Genomic DNA, 18,468 nt, shown 5'->3' on the forward strand with positions numbered 1-18,468 from the left:
TCAATTAATTTCATTTTCAAACCACTGACCCCTGGGGGTGTTTGATATCTATTTTCTCTCTTCTGTCCCATGCTTATGATATCCGGTTCTCTGGCCAGATTTTATATTTAGATACAGCGCTCACTTTCAACATTAAATCTCTTCTGAGCCAGACACAAAATCTCTTATTGTAACATATGCACATGCACTGAAGTGTGTGGGGTGTTTAACATGCAGAGGCCAGGAGAACATGACATACCTTTTACATACAAGTTGGTTTGCCAGACTGCTCTATAGGGTTCCTAGGTCTCTGAAGCAATGTAAAGAATAATTTTTAATCAATAAGACCTCATCAATTTTAAATAAGTAGTTAGTTGTTTGTTTTGATGGATTTGAGTTTTAAATTATTTATATTTATTTCATTAATTGATTAATTCATTCATTATCTGTAACCGCTTATCCAGTTCAGGGTCACGGTGGGCCCAGAGCCTACATGGAATCATTGGGTGCAAGGCGGGAATACAACCTGGAAGGGGCGCCAATCCTTTAAAGGGCAACACAGACACACACACACACACCTACGGACACTTTTTGAGTCGCCAATCCACCTACAAATGTGTATTTTTGGACTGTGGGAGGAAACCGGAGCACCCGGAGGAAACCCACACGGACACGGGGAGAACACACCAACTCCTCACAGACAGTCACCCGGAGCGGGAATCGAACCCACAACCTCCAGGCCCCTGGAGCTGTGTGACTGCGACACTACCTGCTGCACCACTGTGCCGCCCCTATATTAATTCACTTAATATTGTATTGAATTTAACAAAAAATGACAGGATAAATGTTATTTTTTATTTAAAACAAATCAGTTGAGACATAATATATTCAAAATAGATATCTCATTGAACATACTCTGTGACACCTACATTCACCTATGTTGTAGCTGTCTGTTAAATGCAATTGCGTAAGCTGTGTTATATTCTTGAGGCAAGATAGTCGTGACAGCTTGAGAGCATGTTTGTTATTTTATTTTATATAATGAATGTATCTATGCTATAAGTTAATATAAATATTTCCATGACAGACTGAAATGAGTGTATTTGCACACGTTGCTGACAAAGAAAATAGTTTTTCATTAAACCTTTGCCTCTATATTGTGAAAGTTTGAAGCAAAGACTGCAATATCAAGTGCCAGTTGTTGGCTAGGGAAGTATAAAACCTGCCAGCATTGTGATGTGATGCAGCATACATATTGTTTAATAGTCTTGACCTCTGGGGACGCTTGATTTTAAAGATGTTGATTTGTTAGGTGATTGTGGGAACTGCTGTCAGGAAGGAGAGCTTTCTGAATTCGTGGCTACATAGTTTGGCAAGTTAATTTCAAAGGTTTGTATCTGTGTGTGGGTGTATACCTGTCTTTGTGCACATTCAGGAACTATTTTACGAGGTGAGAAAAACCCAAAGCTTGTAGTGACTACACCTCTGAAAGCTTTTACACAAACACAGCGTTTATGGACCTCATATTTCTGCCTACTTCAAGTCAAACACTTCGGTTTCACAACGTATGTTACGAAGAATGTTATTTTGCGCCTGTTTTTTCTACATTCTTCTCATAAAGTTTAAAGCAGCCATTCTTGTCTTGCTCATATCACTGCCATCCACTACAGACATACGAAGGGAAATAGACCCTCTTCAGTAAGAGTCATTGAAAGTTTCCTTTTTATTGCTGTGCAAATGTCAGCTGTCTGTTATGGAAACCTTGGTGTCTCTACAACAGTACTGTGATACTTTTTTAGTAGTTTTTCCACTTCTGTTTTTAGAAAGTACAAAGGGTTGTCTTTTGTCTATTGTTTTGGAGTCATAAAAAAAATCACTGGCTATAAGAATGGAACAGGCAAGGCACTAGATATATTGGGCGAAGGAACTAACAAATATGACCTAATTCTACAACATATAAAAAATAGCACCGATCTACTTTCAATGCAGTTAAAATCTTTAATTAACATTAAAATCTTTTAACATAAGTTAAAACACAGAGGCCCTCATACTGACTCAGAATTGTTAACGTGCCAAGCATGACACAGCATTACACAGCAGTACCTCCTCACCGTTTTTCAATACTAAGATGATTTCACAGCACATATAAAATAAAAATGTACAAGCTTTAGATATTCTTCATCCCGAATCTAATTTTAAAATGATTGTACTTTTCTTTCAGTATCCTGTATGCAGACATTGTTGGTTTCACTCGTTTGGCCAGCGACTGTTCTCCAAAGGAGTTGGTGATAATGCTGAATGAGCTCTTTGGAAAATTTGATCAGATTGCCAAAGTAAATGATATTTTTTTACACTCTGAAATGTCTCTGATTGTTTAAATATTGCATATAACAAACTGTTGCCTGATTTGCTAAACTAGCAGCCAAGTCTTCCAGGATGCTAAGACTAATTTTATCTACAGGGGTTGGACAATGAAACTGAAACACCTGTCATTTTAGTGTGGGAGGTTTCATGGCTAAATTGGACCAGCCTGGTGGCCAATCTTCATTAATTGCACATTGCACCAGTAAGAGCAGAGTGTGAAAGTTCAATTAGCAGAGGGTAAGAGCACAGTTTTGCTCAAAATATTGCAATGCACACAACATTATGGGTGACATACCAGAGTTCAAAAGAGGACAAATTGTTGGTGCACGTCTTGCTGGCGCATCTGTGACCAAGACAGCAAGCCACGGTATCCAGGGTAATGTCAGCATACCTCCAAGAAGAATGAAACACATCCAACAGGATTAACTGTGGATGCAAGAGGAAGCTGTCTGAAAGGGATGGTTGGGTGCTAACCCAGATTGTATCCAAAAAACATAAAACCACGGCTGCCAAATCACGGCAGAATTAAATGTGCCCCTCAACTCTCCTGTTTCCAGCAGAACTGTCCGTCAGGAGCTCCAAAGGGTCCATATACACGGCCGGGCTGCTATAGCCAAACCTTTGGTCACTCATGCCAATGACAAATGTCGGTTTTAATGGTGCAAGGAGCGCAAATCTTGGGGTGTGGACAATGTGAAACATGTATTGTTCTCTGATGAGTCAACCTTTACTGTTTTCCCCACATCCAGGAGAGTTACGGTGTGGAGAAACCCTAAAGAAACGTACCACCCAGACTGTTGCATGCCCAGAGTGAAGCATGGGGGTGGATCAGTGATGGTTTGGGCTGCCATATCATGGCATTCCCTTGGCCCAATACTTGGGGCTAGATGGGCGCGTCACTGCCAAGGACTACTGAACCATTCTGGAGGACCATGTGCATCCAATGGTTTAAACATTGTATCCTGAAGGCGGTGCTGTGTATCAGAATGTGAAGTTGAACATCTCCCATGGCCTGCACAGTCACCAGATCTAAATATTATTGAGCCACTTTGGGGTGTTTTGGAGGAGCGTTTTCCTCCACCAGCATCACGTAGTGATCTGGCCACTATCCTGCAAGAAGAATGGCTTAAAATCCCTCTGACCACTGTGCAGGACTTGTTAATGTTATTCCCAAGACGAATTGACGCTGTATTGGCCACAAAAGGAGGCCCTACACCATACTAATAAATTATTGTGATCTCTTTCATTGTCCAACCCCTGTATGTCAGTACCTGACTCTTGAAGGTGAATTCCATGAATTTTTCCTAATCATTGAGATGTAACTAAAGTTATTTAGAATGGTTTGATTTGAAATTATACTTGGTAGAAAAAAATTAATAGATGTTATAGTAGAAAGGCATAATGATTACAATGTAGCTATTTTATATATAACATATTTATAGTGATTAAAAAATACTATGATTGGGTTAAAAATGTACCCTATGTCCAAACATTTGTAGACACATCTTATAAACTTTCAAAGAATTTGTTCCCAGTTGCCACAACTGTGAATAATTCAAACTTTTTTTTGTTTCTATAAATGTGTTAATTTCTGTGTTACCTTTGTTGAAAAATCTGCGGAATTCCAATTTAACTCCTACTGTTTGTGTAGAGCTCATAAAGAACTGTGATATTCTCTTCTGTTTGTTCTCTGTATGTCTGTGTTCCTACAGGAGAATGAGTGTATGAGGATAAAAATCCTGGGTGACTGTTATTACTGTGTGTCTGGCCTACCTGTTTCCTTACCCAGACATGCCAAGAACTGTGTCAAAATGGGATTAGACATGTGTGAGGCAATTAAGTAAGTGTACATACATTTATTTATTTATATTGCCTAAAAATATATATATTTATGAACAAATTCTATCACCATTTACAGGCTTGTTCGGGATGCAACGGGTGTAGATATTAATATGCGAGTTGGTGTCCACTCTGGGAATGTACTCTGCGGTGTGATTGGCCTGCGCAAGTGGCAGTTTGATGTGTGGTCACATGATGTCACTTTAGCCAATCACATGGAGTCTGGAGGGTTGCCAGGGTATGTCCAAGAAACACATGCCTAGTTACACTGAACTTAGCAGACCTGTGTTCAAAGAAACAAATTACTAAATGGAAGCTCCATCAATATAATGAACTTCAGTTTTAAATGTTGTGTAAATGCTATGTGGTGCCTTCTGAAACACAGCTAAGACTAGTTTCCATGAAATTTTGGTGCCCAAACAGCATTTTGAGCTTTGGCACCTTTGGGTATTTTTGCTGCTGTTTGTTGTTGTTTTATTTTTTGTTTTTGCTGTTTATGTATTTATTTATTTTTTAAATTTTTTTCATGTTATTGTTTGGTTGAGTGTAGGCGGGTGCATATCACTGAAGCCACTCTGAAGCACCTGAATAAGGCATATGAAGTGGAGGAGGGGAACGGCCACTTGAGAGACAGCTACCTGAAAGAGCTCAACATCAAGACCTATCTTGTAATAGACCCCAGGGTCAGTACGAGCTGTAGTAGCTACCAGAAGCTGTTATGTATGTTTGTTAAGGGTTGACCAGTTACTAGTGTAGTTGATAATTTGGTGCTGATATTTATCTTGTTAATTGCACTGCAAACCTAGTGATAAAAAGCAAAGCTCAATTAGAAAATTTTGGTTAATATCACGTTAACAAAAAAAAAAAAATATATATATATATTATTTTTATGGTTTTACATTTTTATTTAATTATTTTTTATATTCTTGATCAATACTCAAAAACCTCTCCTCGTTAATATGCATGCACAGTCTAAGGATACGTCTCTGAGCAGCCGCAATGTTCCGAAGCAGCGAGTGAATGACGGTCTGAAGATGAGGGCGTCTGTCAGAATGACACGGTATTTGGAGTCCTGGGGAGCAGTTAAACCTTTTGCACATTTGCAGAGCAGAGAAGGTGCCATCACTGATGCCATGTCTAATGGCAAGGGCCGCTTCAAGGTAAACACACTCCCAGACTCAAATACAGATATGCGTATAAAGAGACATGAGATTCATTTTAACAAATGATTTGTGCCTTATTGTATATTTGTGTCATTTATATTTTCCCTATATCAGGATATCCCTCTGAGATCAGCACCTTTAAAAATCACAGAAAGGTGAGTAGGTATGCTTCTGTGTGTGTGAGAGTGAGAAAGAGATGGGGAGTTGTTTCTAGCTCTGTCTCTGTCTCTTGTTCACTCTTTCTCTGTTATCTTTCTCACCTCCCTCCATTCTATCTATTTTTTTTGTTTCTTTCTGTTTGTTAAAAAATTGAAAGTTGTGTATTTTACTGTTGGTCCCTGGCAGTTTTGATGAATCTCTTGAAGAGCCGTTTTCATTGCCTGCCCCTTCGTTCAACAGCAATAAGTGAGTGTGTGGAGCCATGTTCTGCTGGGCCACAGGTTCACTAACAGTCCAATATCTCACTGAGCTTACGCTACAAGGCCCACAACATCACAGCTTCACCGCATGACCCCTAACAGCCACTCCCTCATACTGGAAAAGTGAGCCTCCTACCCCACAGAATAATGCACACTGCTGGATAAGACTCTGACTGGAGAAAGTGTGTGCTGGTGCCTGTGTGCACGCATGTGTGATGTAAGGGTGTAAGGAAATGGTACTTTTCCTTCCTAAGCTGTATCTATGCATATTTCTGTCTTTCTCAGGGGTGTTAAACTAACACATGGTATCCTGCATGCCACACCTACACACGCATACACAGAATACTCCTTGTTCATACTGGTGGACTGGTCTGAAGAGTTCTGTATCCAGCATGATAATGGCTGTGACCCCTGCCCCACTACTCACACCTGCTCCACTGCACACACTCTCCCACTTTCTCACTCTAGCTCTCTCGCTTTCATACTCTTTTTATGAGCGTTTATCCAAGTTCACATATACCTCCAACAGAAATAAATCCCAGAAGAGCAAGTTTGATGAAGAACTGCACAACGAGATGATCACCACCATAGACGAGCTTAGCTCCAGCAAGTGAGTCTCGGTTTTCTGTATTCTCTTACAGTAAGGTTTATGTAAACATATCTATAATCAACAGTGAAATGTAGGCCATGCTTAATCTTTGAGGTAGGTCTTCTAACAGGCTGAAAGTAAGGTGTTAAATGGGCTGCAGCTCAACAAAGGTTTTCTGAACCAAATTCAAATCCATCAAACATCCACTGGAGACTGTACAAAGGTTTTAACAAATATGGCGTTTGCCAGAGGGGAAAAAAATCAGTGCTAATAACCTAAGTCTGCTTGAAGTGGGAAATGGCTGACAAGTCAGAATGTGAAATTGGAACACAGACTGAGCGCGCACTGATGTCTGAGACCACTCAAAATATGTTGGGAGCAGTCTTCTCTGAATTCATGTATTCGGCTTTACTTTGGAAGAAGAAAAAAATCAAACAAACAAAATCTGTGTATTCTGTCCCGATTAACAAAAATAATTCTTGATTTTCACATATTTGTTTTTTTTCCTATATTCAGGCAGTGGGTGAATTCTGAAGAAATTTCAGGTCTCACTCTGTGGTTCACTAAGCGAGAGCTGGAAAAACAGGTATCTATCAAATACAAACAGTGCATTTCTTTTGTGCTAAACAGTGGATCAGCAAGCTTTATTTATTACCACTGTTTGCATGTATTCTTGTTACTCTTATTAAAATTTTAATTGTGAATAATATCTGAGAACTTTAAACTACACTAAACAAACGTTAGTTGACACACTATGAAGTCTTTATTATTAATGTTGTTGATGTTGTAAAAGTATTAATGAATTCAACAAATTTATTGTGCAGCCATAGTGGAAATATGTCCAGTTTAGCACAAACACTCTTATAAGTTCATGAAATGAAACTGCATATGTACATGAGCTACAAACAAATCTCCCCAGCACTGGGCTTTTCAGCAGTGGTAGGAGAGAGAGTTTGAGCAGTGTTTTAGAAGTCACTTCTAGAGTAACTTTAGTGAAAAATAATCAAATTATTGTAAAGCATTGCTGTTTTTTTATTTTATTAAATTTTTTAAAGTTTTGTTACAGCTGTGATGTGTTACATACATAATGTAATACAACTTTTTGACTTTAACCTCACTCATTCTATCTTATTAATAATTATTAAATTATTCAAAACCCAAATGACATAACAACATTTCCATGTGTCTCTTAGTACAGGACCATAGACATGCCCAGTTTCAGGTACTACATCACCTGTGCCTGCTTCATCTTTCTCTGCATCTTCATTGTTCAGATACTTGTCTCCACAAAGTGAGTGAAATGGACACGCACAGAATCAAATACTTAAATTGCCATATTCCATGTCTGCGTAGTTATTCACAATGACCGGGCTCTGTTTATGTAGCAGTGCATCACTGTGTGTGTTCTCTTTGTTTTTCAGTCAGTTTCAGCTGGGACTGACCTTCATGGTGTTAGCGTGTGTGATGCTGTTGACCCTCGCCATCTGTTACGCGGGTCATATTCAGGTTAGACATTTGCCATTTTTAAACATGCTCATTATGGTTTCCATGAAGCAAAATATGAAATGTTTTGGGGACGTTTTTCTGCTCCGTCTGAGGGTAAACTCTTTTTAGAAACATCATTCAACATCCTCCTTGTGATATTTACAAAAAAGGATCTACGAGGAGGTTAAGGTTTGTAAAGTGTACAGCTGTAATTATTAGTGCGTACATACATGGTAATCTAAAGCTGCAGTAGTGTCTAAATAATAATAACACTAGGTAGAGTGTGTTCCTGTATATATGTAGTCCTCCTTGTTGGTTTTATACATGCCCATCACCTATTGTACTAAACTGTATGGTGGTGTTATGTTGAGAATGTCATGTGATGTGACTGTACTCTGAGTGTGATTGGCTGAGGACTGTCTGGAATGTCTGCAACCACTAAAAACAGACTGACATTTGTCATAGTATTTATGTCTCTCTCTCTCTCTCTCTCTCTCACACACACACACACACACATTTACACACAGTTCACTATACCAATGTGTAGTTTTTTAATCTCAATGAAGAGGATTTTGAATTGTTGTATGACATGTTTGAATAATTCATGTTGGGTTTATACAGAGTTAAACAATAACACATAAATGGTTTACAAATCTGAGGCTATGCAGTGATGCACGTTGCCTGGCACAGCATAATAAATCTAATATTTTTGGCTGGAATTCCCTTTAATTGTATCCTAGAAATATGTGGTTTCATTAAAGTCCGTATCCCTTTCTCTCTTACAAACACATGCATATACATTTACTACATCCAATATAAATAAAAACTCATTATTTTTTCTGATTTTCTCTTCTAGAAAAAGTTTCCAAAGAAGTTAGAATCCTGCCAGTGGTTAAAAGCTGTGTCACAGGCGGTGGTGAAGAGGCCTTTCTTGCGTCTTCCCCTAGCAACTATCGCTACAACTGTTATAGTCATCATTGCCTTGTTTGACCTGGTAAATTACACTTTGTGTAGTTGAGATGTTTATGCACGTTATTCTGTTCATGTGTCAGTAGTTTTTCTTCTCTGTTTCAGTGTTTTAAACAGCATAACACAAGTTTCAATACTTACTGCAATTTTAATGAAAGCAATTTTGAAGAAGCCCTCTTCTATTTGCCTGTGAGTAGCCTTCTATTTGCTGTGAACATCACTCTTTTATGAAAAAAAAGAGCTTGTTCTAAAGCTTGTTAGATCAAACCTGTCTACTTATTGATTAGCGACAAATATTCTAATGCATCCCTTTATTTGAATGGCACTGCCAACACAGCGAGTTATTTTAATGTTTTATACTAATTTGGTACAAAATTTTACAGCTGTCCTTTACAGGACAGCCAATGAAAACAGGGTTCCGCAACACTATTTTTGCGAGCTTGCTATCAACATCTGTGGCTAAATATCATTTTTAAATAGTGAGCTACATAAGCTTTGGAAAGATAGCTTCTACACCCAGCCATTTATATTATAAACTGTATTATTATTAAATTATACGGTCAAAAGTGAGAAGCATCAAAAATTCCTGTCTAACATTTAGTGTTGAGGTGCAGAAGCCATATATGTTTATCTTTTACACGACTGTTTAAAATATAATTCCCTACCATACAGATACCTGGAACTAATCCATTTAATGGTTTCTCTTTCTCTCGCAGTATTCGGTATATAGCTGTATACTGGCGTTACTAGTGTGCGGGGTATTTTTAAGAGTGAGTTTCGAGCTGAAAGTGGCCTTCCTCTTCACCGCCTGTACAATTTATTACATCATCATCTTTTGTACCCAGAAAACTCTGTTCCTCACCTACAGCTGCTTTCTCACTAGAAACTACAGCAAGTAAGGACCCATGCATCAACATTCAGAATCAAGTCCCAGCATTTTGAACTGTGTGGGTGTGTGTGTTGACAAGTTTTATTGTGTGTATTTATGCCTGTGTATATTTGAACACTAGTTGCTGCAGTTCTATGGAGGATGAGAAGAGTTTGCTTTCCAACGTAGGGCTGATGAAACACCCACCAGCTATGAGCTGCATCTACATCACTCTCTTTCTGTTTACCATGCTCCTTATATCACGCCAGGTATGCACACTATACTGTTTCTTATCACTAGGCACCACTTAAACACTATGTTTCTCCGCCATACACGTACAGATCTCAGTTCCAGAACATTTCAGCAGGGTGTGAAATGCTAATGAAACAGAAAGCAAAGATTAGTACATTTTTAAGTGTCATATTAAAATCTAATTAATTCTGTTACTTAAATTTCATGAATGGGCCCTTAGATACGGTCCAAAATGACTGAGTAAAACCCATTAACTTTAAGCTAAGAACAGTATATCTCCAGTAAAGCCATTGATTCCTGTAACAAACCCACTGTAATCTAACTCCTTCTATTATTCTCAGGATGAATTCTGTTGCCGTCAGGACTTCCTGCTAAAGAACAAGAACCGCACAGATAAAGACGAGATCGAGCTATGTGAGAACCTCACACGGCTCCTGCTGGAGAATGTTCTCCCAGCACATGTGGCTGCACTCTTCGTGGGGGAGAACAAAAAGAACGAGGTGGGGCTGCTCTCCACTAACACTTTACTAAACCAGAAATACAAGGTAGGAACCACACAGGTCTCTTTAAGAAGCCATCCATTTCACCAGCTCAGCTTATCATAGCATGCCTTGCTGTACCATACCACAACATGGCGACATATCTAGTGTAAGTGTACGAAATGTGTGCAAAAACTGTAATGTCGATTGTGTTGTGTACCATTTCCCTGAATGGATTTATCTGATTGTGAACATTTTCACATTTACGTGGTGTTCAAAGAGAACCGATTTGATGGATCTCTCAAGTCCTGTGTTCAGGTTCGGTCATGGGTGACTCAGCAGAGAATGACTGGACATTTGCCATTCCAGTGTCTCTGTTTGTTGATATCTTGTTCCTTCCATTCACTAACTTTCAGCACTGTGAGCCGCACCTCCCTAACATTACTTAGAGCCTGGCTGTAATATTTGGGAACATCTGATGACCAGTGGCCAGTGTTAGTGCTTTGCATTTTCTTGGCTTTTCCTGTATTTCGCTAACTGAGTTTTCAGTTAGCGACTTATTAGCTTTAAAATACCGTTCAGTGCCTAACTGTCCATTCACTTATCTTTAGCCTGTGATTACTTTTTTCCTCGGTCTGTAAGTGTTGATGTACGTTTTACAAGGAACGCTCCATTTTCCTTTTAAGCCTTATTGCTATTCTGAATCATTTTGGCACTACATTTATAAACTTGACAGTTGGAGAAGCTAAACAGTTTACAGTTACTAATCTACGTAAACAGTCATTAAGTGCAGGACTGCCTAATGGTAAGGGCAGACTCTAATGGTTTCAGATGAAGTAACCAGTGCCTGCATCATTTCCATGAATCAGTAGCTCAGCCTCAGCTGCCTGTGTTGTGTTGTGTGTCATATTGTGCTTGCACTTGTTTAAATGAATACATTGATGTATCTGTGTTAGATTTTATTTTTTTGCTGGATTTGGCTTTAGGAACCCAACATGTCTATTGCTGTGTTTCTTTTCCAGGACCTGTACTACAAATCATATGACTGCGTATGTGTGATGTTTGCCTCAGTTCCTGACTTCAAGGAGTTCTACACAGAGTGTGACATCAACAAAGAGGGACTGGAGTGTCTGAGGTTGCTCAATGAGATTATTGCTGACTTTGACGAGGTGAGCTAGCAGCTTGGGACAATGACTCAGACTTCATGAGTCATCTTTTTTCTTCCAAGTGTAAAACAGCTGCTAAAATGTCAAGGCATTTCCAAAAACAGTAAAAATCCTCTATCTGTTAATCTCTTACTCTCCTCCCTCCATTCATTCTTATTGCAGCTGCTATCCAAACCGAAATTCAGCGGAGTGGAGAAGATTAAGACGATTGGCAGCACTTACATGGCAGCTGTTGGTCTTAGTGGAACACCTGGAATGGAAAATAACCAGGTAAAATTCTTTACTGTAGAAAGGCTTTGCTGTATATTTTTGGCCTATAATATTCATATTAGGGCACATTATTTAACTATTACCATTGTTACTAATTATGGTTGCAAACAATGATCGTTTCTGTAATCGATTCATCTATGAATTATTATTTCTTTAAACGAGTAATTGAATCATTATATTTGGTGTCCAGTTCATATGGACCAACGTTCTGCAACTTTAATAATTGGCTTTACCAATGACTGATTAGCTTTGTTGACTTGTCAGGGCAGTCCTATTTTAATTCCACCATTTTATGTGCACATGTTGTTCATTTATGCTCTGTCTAATGTACAGATTGCACGGGATAAATGTTAACTTCTCACACTGCAACCAGCCCTAATTAAAATATTTATGATTTGCATTTTGTGTCCCGTTCTTAGCCATGCAAATAATTTCTGTGAAACCATCAAATAGTAAAATAGAATTTTATTCATAGCACACATGAATGCTTCTAGCAATATGCAATACAGTGGAACCTCTACCTACGAACTTGATCCGTTCCGTGACCCGGTTCGTAAGTAAAAAAGTTGGTTTCTCGAGTCAATTTTCCAAATTTAAAATAATGGAAAAGCAATTAATGCGTTCCAGTACCACCCCGAAAGTCACCCTTTTTGCACTGATATGTTTACAAAACTCTCAAATTCGTAAAAAAATTCATGTAGCGTTACTAAAAATAAAAAAGAAATACAGTGGTAACTAATAAAAAAGAAAAAAGTTTTAAGTGGTTACACATCGCTACCTTGAAGACGTGACGACTGGCTGGAGGAGTAACACAGGCACTGGCTGTATGACGGGAGGTGGGGGGTGGGTGGAATAACGGAGAGTAGGCGGGTGAATGTGGGGAGACGAAGCGTAGATACGGCTTAACTTACCACGAATTTCGATGTCTGCTATTTACACTAATGCTAAATTGCTAAAACTACAATTTGCTAATCTTAAAAGCTCACTCAAGTCTGGGCGCGCTGGGAGACTTGCCTATTGGGGTCAGTGGCTCGGCGGAGGCTCGGGTTCGTTTCTAGAGTCATGGTTCGTTGGTAGAGACAAAAAATATTCAAATGCCCGGTTCATATCTTGGAAAGTTCATTAGTATAGGCGTTCGTTAGTAGAGGTTCCACTGTATTGTAAAGTTGATCCTAAAGAAATTGTATTCTTATAATTGCTGGTCAATCAAAACATGTATCTCCAAAATAGCAATTTTACATAAAGAAAAAACCTTCATAAATTTCAATGTAAAAAGGTTTTGTTCCAAGTAATTTTATAGCATTTCTATTGGTCCATTCACCATGATTTATTTTACACAATATGAAGGACAGCTGCTGTGTCCAAATCATGTAGTAAATTGACAAACATGGAGATCCATGTTTTTGTTTAGACAGCAGTATTATGAGACATAAAACATAGATATTGCTATATATCTGCATGGGTCTGCGCTTACACACTGTTCCTTTATTGTCCATGTTTTAAATGTAAGAACGGTGTGTTGGCAGGACCGAGAGAGGCAGCAGGCTCAGATTGGAATCATGGTGGAGTTTGCCATCGCTCTGATGGGAAAACTGGATGGCATTAACAGGCACTCATTTAACAGCTTCAGGCTACGCGTGGGTGAGTGTTCTGGATACGTGCACACTTACACACACTCTATTATCATAAGTCAGCCAGTGAGGCTCGAGACAAATCAGAGATAACACTCCCACCACACGCACGATGCATATGCACGCACACTCCTTTGTCATTGTTTATTGTTGAGTTTGTGTTCTGCATTTTAGAGATTACATTTTGAAAGATCAAGTTTACTTTCAGCTTAATGCATCTGAACGGTCTCCAAAAAGCCCAAATGCATTTTTTAATTAAATAACCAATCTACTGGAACAACTGTACAGGTTGTATGGTCCTTAGTATTGTGACAGCCTTAGTATTCTTGTAGCTTAAAATATGTGTACAATTTAAATGTCAGAGTAAAACTAATTTAAGAGAGAAGCCACTGTTAGCACAATATCTCTTCTGCTAAAAGATTACCAATTATGATAGAAAAGTTCAGTTTTAGAATGGGTATTTCACCTTCAGTACAATGCAGATACACAAGCATTTTTGAGACATGTCTGAGGTTTTGTCTGTTGTTGCAGAAGAAACGTACAAGCTCAATATCCGCACCACAATATTCTAAATATCATGAATGAAACGAAAACACTGGATAGTCTGGAAACCCATTGATCTGTTCATTCTTATGTCAGTTTTTGTATAAATATAATTATATACAGCTGCTCAGGAATGAGGAGCTCATCCTTCCCATCTGGAATAACCCGGTTCATAAAAGCATCAAATGCGTCAGAGAATACACAAAAAAATTCTGATAGCGATCAGGGGAGATCTGAAATAACAATGAAAGTTCCTACTGGAAAAAAGGTTTTATTGAAAGCATATGCTCAGCGCTCTAGTGCTCCAGAGGCAGGCCTGGCCTTTAATTCTCTGAAGAGTTACTTTATGATCTCAGATTAATTTCTGTGTGTATGTGTGTCCATGTGCATATACAGTATCTAAGAATTGAAACAAGCTTACTTTTCCAAAACGATAACTTGATGAAAGAACCAAACTTTCTCAATTTTCACATAGAAAAAACTGCTGTACAAGCTATTTACTTTCACAGAAACGTTAACATAACACTAAGACACTAACACTTCAACAGTACATTCGGCATCAAGCATATTCATAACAAGCAGGGAATGCAACCAACCTCTAATACACTAAACACAAATCACTACTTGCACTAATACTACATAATACTTAACTGAAGGTTCTTACATTATTACATCAGTTTTACTACCTTCTGTTAGTTTCTGAAACCTCTATAAAACAAATCTTACTGTCAGATGGTTATTTACGTTTTTGTAGTGGACATTTTCTTATTTTTGTCTCTTTCCTTTTCTCTGTAAAGGTATGTTTAAAGCTACATGCTTGATTTGAGGGACATTTAGAAGATTCTGACTTTGTACAGAGACACCAAATGGAAAGAATTGACATTTTGAAATATGAATTATCAGCATTGAAGCATGAAGCATGTATTTGTAGCAGTAAGGAATAGTGTTGTATTACATACTTTCATATATATTATATATAAATTTGAATGCCTTTATGTCACAGTGTAAAATTGATGGGGAGTGAGCCCTCTACTACTTTTTTATTTTTTTTATTATAGCATTTCAGGACGGACCTGTGAAGTGTTTATTCCCATGGGGTGTAAACATTTGTTGTTGCTGTAACTTGCATCCTCCAGATATAAATATTTAAGTTACGTGTTTTCTTGCGACATCAATTGTGTGTATTTGCAGGCATAAACCATGGGCCAGTAATAGCCGGAGTGATAGGGGCACGCAAGCCACAGTACGACATCTGGGGGAACACAGTGAATGTGGCCAGCCGAATGGAGAGCACTGGAGAACTGGGCAAAATACAGGTATGTGGCATAGGTTGCTGTCAAAAACATGCATCTCCAAAATAGAAAAGCAAAATGTTAAGTTAAGAAGAGACTTAATTCAAAGTCATTCATTCCTATGGCTCCATAGATCATGAGAGTTTAACACAGTGTATAGCGCAGTCAGTGTGTTCAAATTATACTGAAAAATTACCATCTGGACCAAATGGCTCTACGATAAACAAACAGAAATTCTACACACCCAGCTGCACCTCACAGATCCTCATTTGAGGTGGTATGCTTACAGACTCTAGCTGTTGCTTCAAGACTATTACCCTGAATTTATTGAGCAGATTCCAGGTTATATAATAACACAGCTTAGACACGTGTTCATGTGTGTGGTATTTAGATGGTGAAAATTGTGCCTTCTGTTATACATGGAGCCACAGGACTGCCACTAATAACAAATGCATTACCAGTGTTGGGAAGAAACGTCAAGTCATACCAAGTTATGCGTCACTGGAATCAGTTGCCCTCGAACTCTCCTCATTTCCCATAATCTACTGCCTGCATGTCAAGGACATTGAGGCTTTGGTCATTAGTTTATGAATCAGACTTAGAAACACCATAGCAGTGTGGTCCCATAGGACTAGAAGTGGGAAATTGAGTTACATACGTTCAAGCTGGAGGTATAACAATGCCAAAGAGTCTGGGAAATGTAGTTAAAATGATCTAATTTTTTTAAGCTGCTCTGCTGTTAATCAAAAAAATCAATGAGGGAAAATACTTTAAATGATAAATGACAGTTCTCACATTTCACTAAGTGCAGACACTCGATTTGAAGAAATGTTTAAATGATCATTTTGTAATTGCAGTTCATTACCCATCACTAACTTTCCATTAGCCTCATTGTTTTGCTGGAACTCTTAGCTTATTAGAGTTAAGAGTTTTAAGTGTAAAGTTAACCGTTTAAATCTTGTTTGTTTACAAAGTTATGAATTTTATCCACATTATTTATGCCTTGAAGGGACTGTGTATGTCTTTCCTGCATTTTTTGATGTAAATTCAACTGTCTGTTGTTGTGTTTGAGATTTAGCTTGGGTTTTCTCATTCATAATTTTAATATATTTAATTCATATCAAACAAGTGTTGAACTTTAATTGAACTTCCTCAAAAGGGATTTTTTTTCTTTATAATAGAGGGGATGGAAAGGCAGCAATATCAAAAATGCAAATATAGCCATTTCATTCGCAATCCAGTGAACAACAACTGGTTTAATATGTAATGCTGGTCATGGTTAATCTGTCCCTTTGTGGTCTTTTATGCTTTACTAACTCCAAACAACTCAATGTATCTGTCAACAAAGAAGCGCTTTCTCTTACTATTTTATTATGTAGGAAGTTTGGTGGAAATTGGTGGAATCCCCATTTTAATTTTATGCAAGTTTATTAATGTCTGTGCGTGTCCTAGGTGACGGAAGAGACCTCTGATGTCCTGCAGAAGCTGGGTTACTCATGCGACTGCCGTGGCCTGATAAACGTGAAGGGAAAAGGGGAGCTCAAAACTTTTTTTGTGTGTACAGACACCAACAAGCAGCAGGGGATGGCTCTCAGCTGAAACCACTGCCTCTAGCATTGTCTCTATCACAAAGGAACAACTCACAGTTGTCTTCTTTAAATGTAATGACATGTCATTCAACTGACATCTCGCTCGATATGGAAGTGGAGTGTGATTTTTCTTTTTTTTCTACGTCGCATGTTCTAGAACTGAGCAGAAACGTCTAGGATGAGCCTAAAAACTCCTGCAACCAAAAAACAACTCAAAATACAGACATGTACTGAATGCTTGATCATGGATTTCACTGGAATACAATAGGTATTTTCAGTGTTCAAGTTTTTACTGACTTTGTAATCATCTTCAAAACCCATGCACTGTTCTGATCCTTCGTTACGAGGACACGATTAACCAAGCTCACGGATAAGGAGGTTTTGTCTTGAAAATTGATCTGCTCATAGCTATCAGCCATATGGTTTAATCTGAGATTACTGGCAGAGCATCTGATCAGCACACACACATGAAGAACATTTTTTTTTTCTTCTTTTGGATTTTTCAGCAAATATGAAGCTTTTGGGGGAAAAAATGGGACTGAAAAGTTTTAGACAGATTTGCTGCTGAAGGATTTGTTTCCAACATGGTCATCTTCTGTTTTTATAAACCTTCTCAATCTTTGCAATGGAATTTCCTTTACGTTTTCTTCTGTCTCGTGATGGTGGGGTTACACTTCTAAGCCAAATTCACTCACACAAGCCTTTCACTTTTATTTCTAGGCCTACAAACAGATCTATGTTATGGATCAGATTCTGTAATTTAAAGATGTTAAACATTACGCTGTCTACCATGGCAAAAAAATCGCTGGAGTACAATCAGTTCCAATTGTAAAAGAATGTGAATTACACGGCTCATGGACATTTCTACTTACTACAAACCTTTAATAGGAATTTCCGAAATCATTTTTGTATTTTGACTGCCATTTGAAGGTGGGATCATGCTACTTGTTGCACTTGTTACTCTCTGAATCTGCCTGTCTGTCTTTTCACTTTGTTGCTGTGCTTCAGAGTCAAGTTCTGCGTTCTTGCTGTGCGGGAATAAATATTATTATTATTATTTTTTTTTTTTTTTTAAAAAGAGGGAACCCCAACTTCCGGGTTCATTATATGCCTGTGTAAGGCTAAAATGGACATTGCAAAAACTAACATGGGACTTGTATTGTGTTTGTACTGTACCTTTACTTAACTAACAGACTTATCTGTCTCTACTGTTCAGAAGCTGCCTTTTCCATTCTGTTTGCCGCATCACAGAGGAACTTCTCTGAATTTCAAGTTGCTGTACATTATCTGTATGGAATAAATTTTACACGTTTAAAGTGTTGACTGCCACTGTATTAACAAGTTATATTTTATGCATCAAAAGGCCACATGATACAGGCATGAAATACACCACTACCATAACTTCATAGGTCCATGGTGCTTAAAAGGCACTTAAGGCAGCATTTTCTAGGATTTTATTTAATTAGCTGCTAAGTGGCTGCTCTTATCTGACCATTCCTGGCTTAAAGTGGTTTACAGGCTGAGAATATCACTCTGAAATTCACAAAGCCCAGCCAAAGCTTTCAAAACCC

The 18,468-nt window shown here is 38.2% G+C and overlaps 1 protein-coding gene across 5 annotated transcripts in view; it reads left to right on the top strand.

Moving 5' to 3' along the window:
* LOC136676815 (adenylate cyclase type 2-like) overlaps positions 1-18,220 on the top strand; it is a 66,056-nt gene extending 47,836 nt beyond the window's left edge. Inside the window, exons 7-27 of one of the 5 annotated variants that reach the window (XM_066654050.1) lie at positions 2,201-2,312; positions 4,056-4,183; positions 4,262-4,420; positions 4,733-4,865; positions 5,154-5,342; positions 5,460-5,500; positions 5,691-5,750; positions 6,294-6,374; positions 6,870-6,939; positions 7,547-7,644; positions 7,775-7,859; positions 8,695-8,832; positions 8,913-8,996; positions 9,524-9,702; positions 9,818-9,944; positions 10,269-10,472; positions 11,429-11,575; positions 11,735-11,842; positions 13,369-13,483; positions 15,208-15,332; positions 16,761-18,220. In XM_066654050.1, the coding sequence (XP_066510147.1) occupies positions 2,201-2,312; positions 4,056-4,183; positions 4,262-4,420; positions 4,733-4,865; positions 5,154-5,342; positions 5,460-5,500; positions 5,691-5,750; positions 6,294-6,374; positions 6,870-6,939; positions 7,547-7,644; positions 7,775-7,859; positions 8,695-8,832; positions 8,913-8,996; positions 9,524-9,702; positions 9,818-9,944; positions 10,269-10,472; positions 11,429-11,575; positions 11,735-11,842; positions 13,369-13,483; positions 15,208-15,332; positions 16,761-16,907 (2,530 nt within the window). In that variant the 3' untranslated portion in view covers positions 16,908-18,220. The remainder of the gene's footprint in view (positions 1-2,200; positions 2,313-4,055; positions 4,184-4,261; positions 4,421-4,732; positions 4,866-5,153; positions 5,343-5,459; positions 5,501-5,690; positions 5,751-6,293; positions 6,375-6,869; positions 6,940-7,546; positions 7,645-7,774; positions 7,860-8,694; positions 8,833-8,912; positions 8,997-9,523; positions 9,703-9,817; positions 9,945-10,268; positions 10,473-11,428; positions 11,576-11,734; positions 11,843-13,368; positions 13,484-15,207; positions 15,333-16,760) is intronic. The other 4 variants (XM_066654051.1, XM_066654053.1, XM_066654054.1 and 1 more) reach the window with 4 other exon arrangements.
* Positions 18,221-18,468: the final 248 nt, after the last annotated feature.

The sequence above is a fragment of the Hoplias malabaricus genome, chromosome X2 (assembly GCF_029633855.1).
Source record: "Hoplias malabaricus isolate fHopMal1 chromosome X2, fHopMal1.hap1, whole genome shotgun sequence".
Lineage (NCBI taxonomy): Eukaryota > Metazoa > Chordata > Actinopteri > Characiformes > Erythrinidae > Hoplias > Hoplias malabaricus.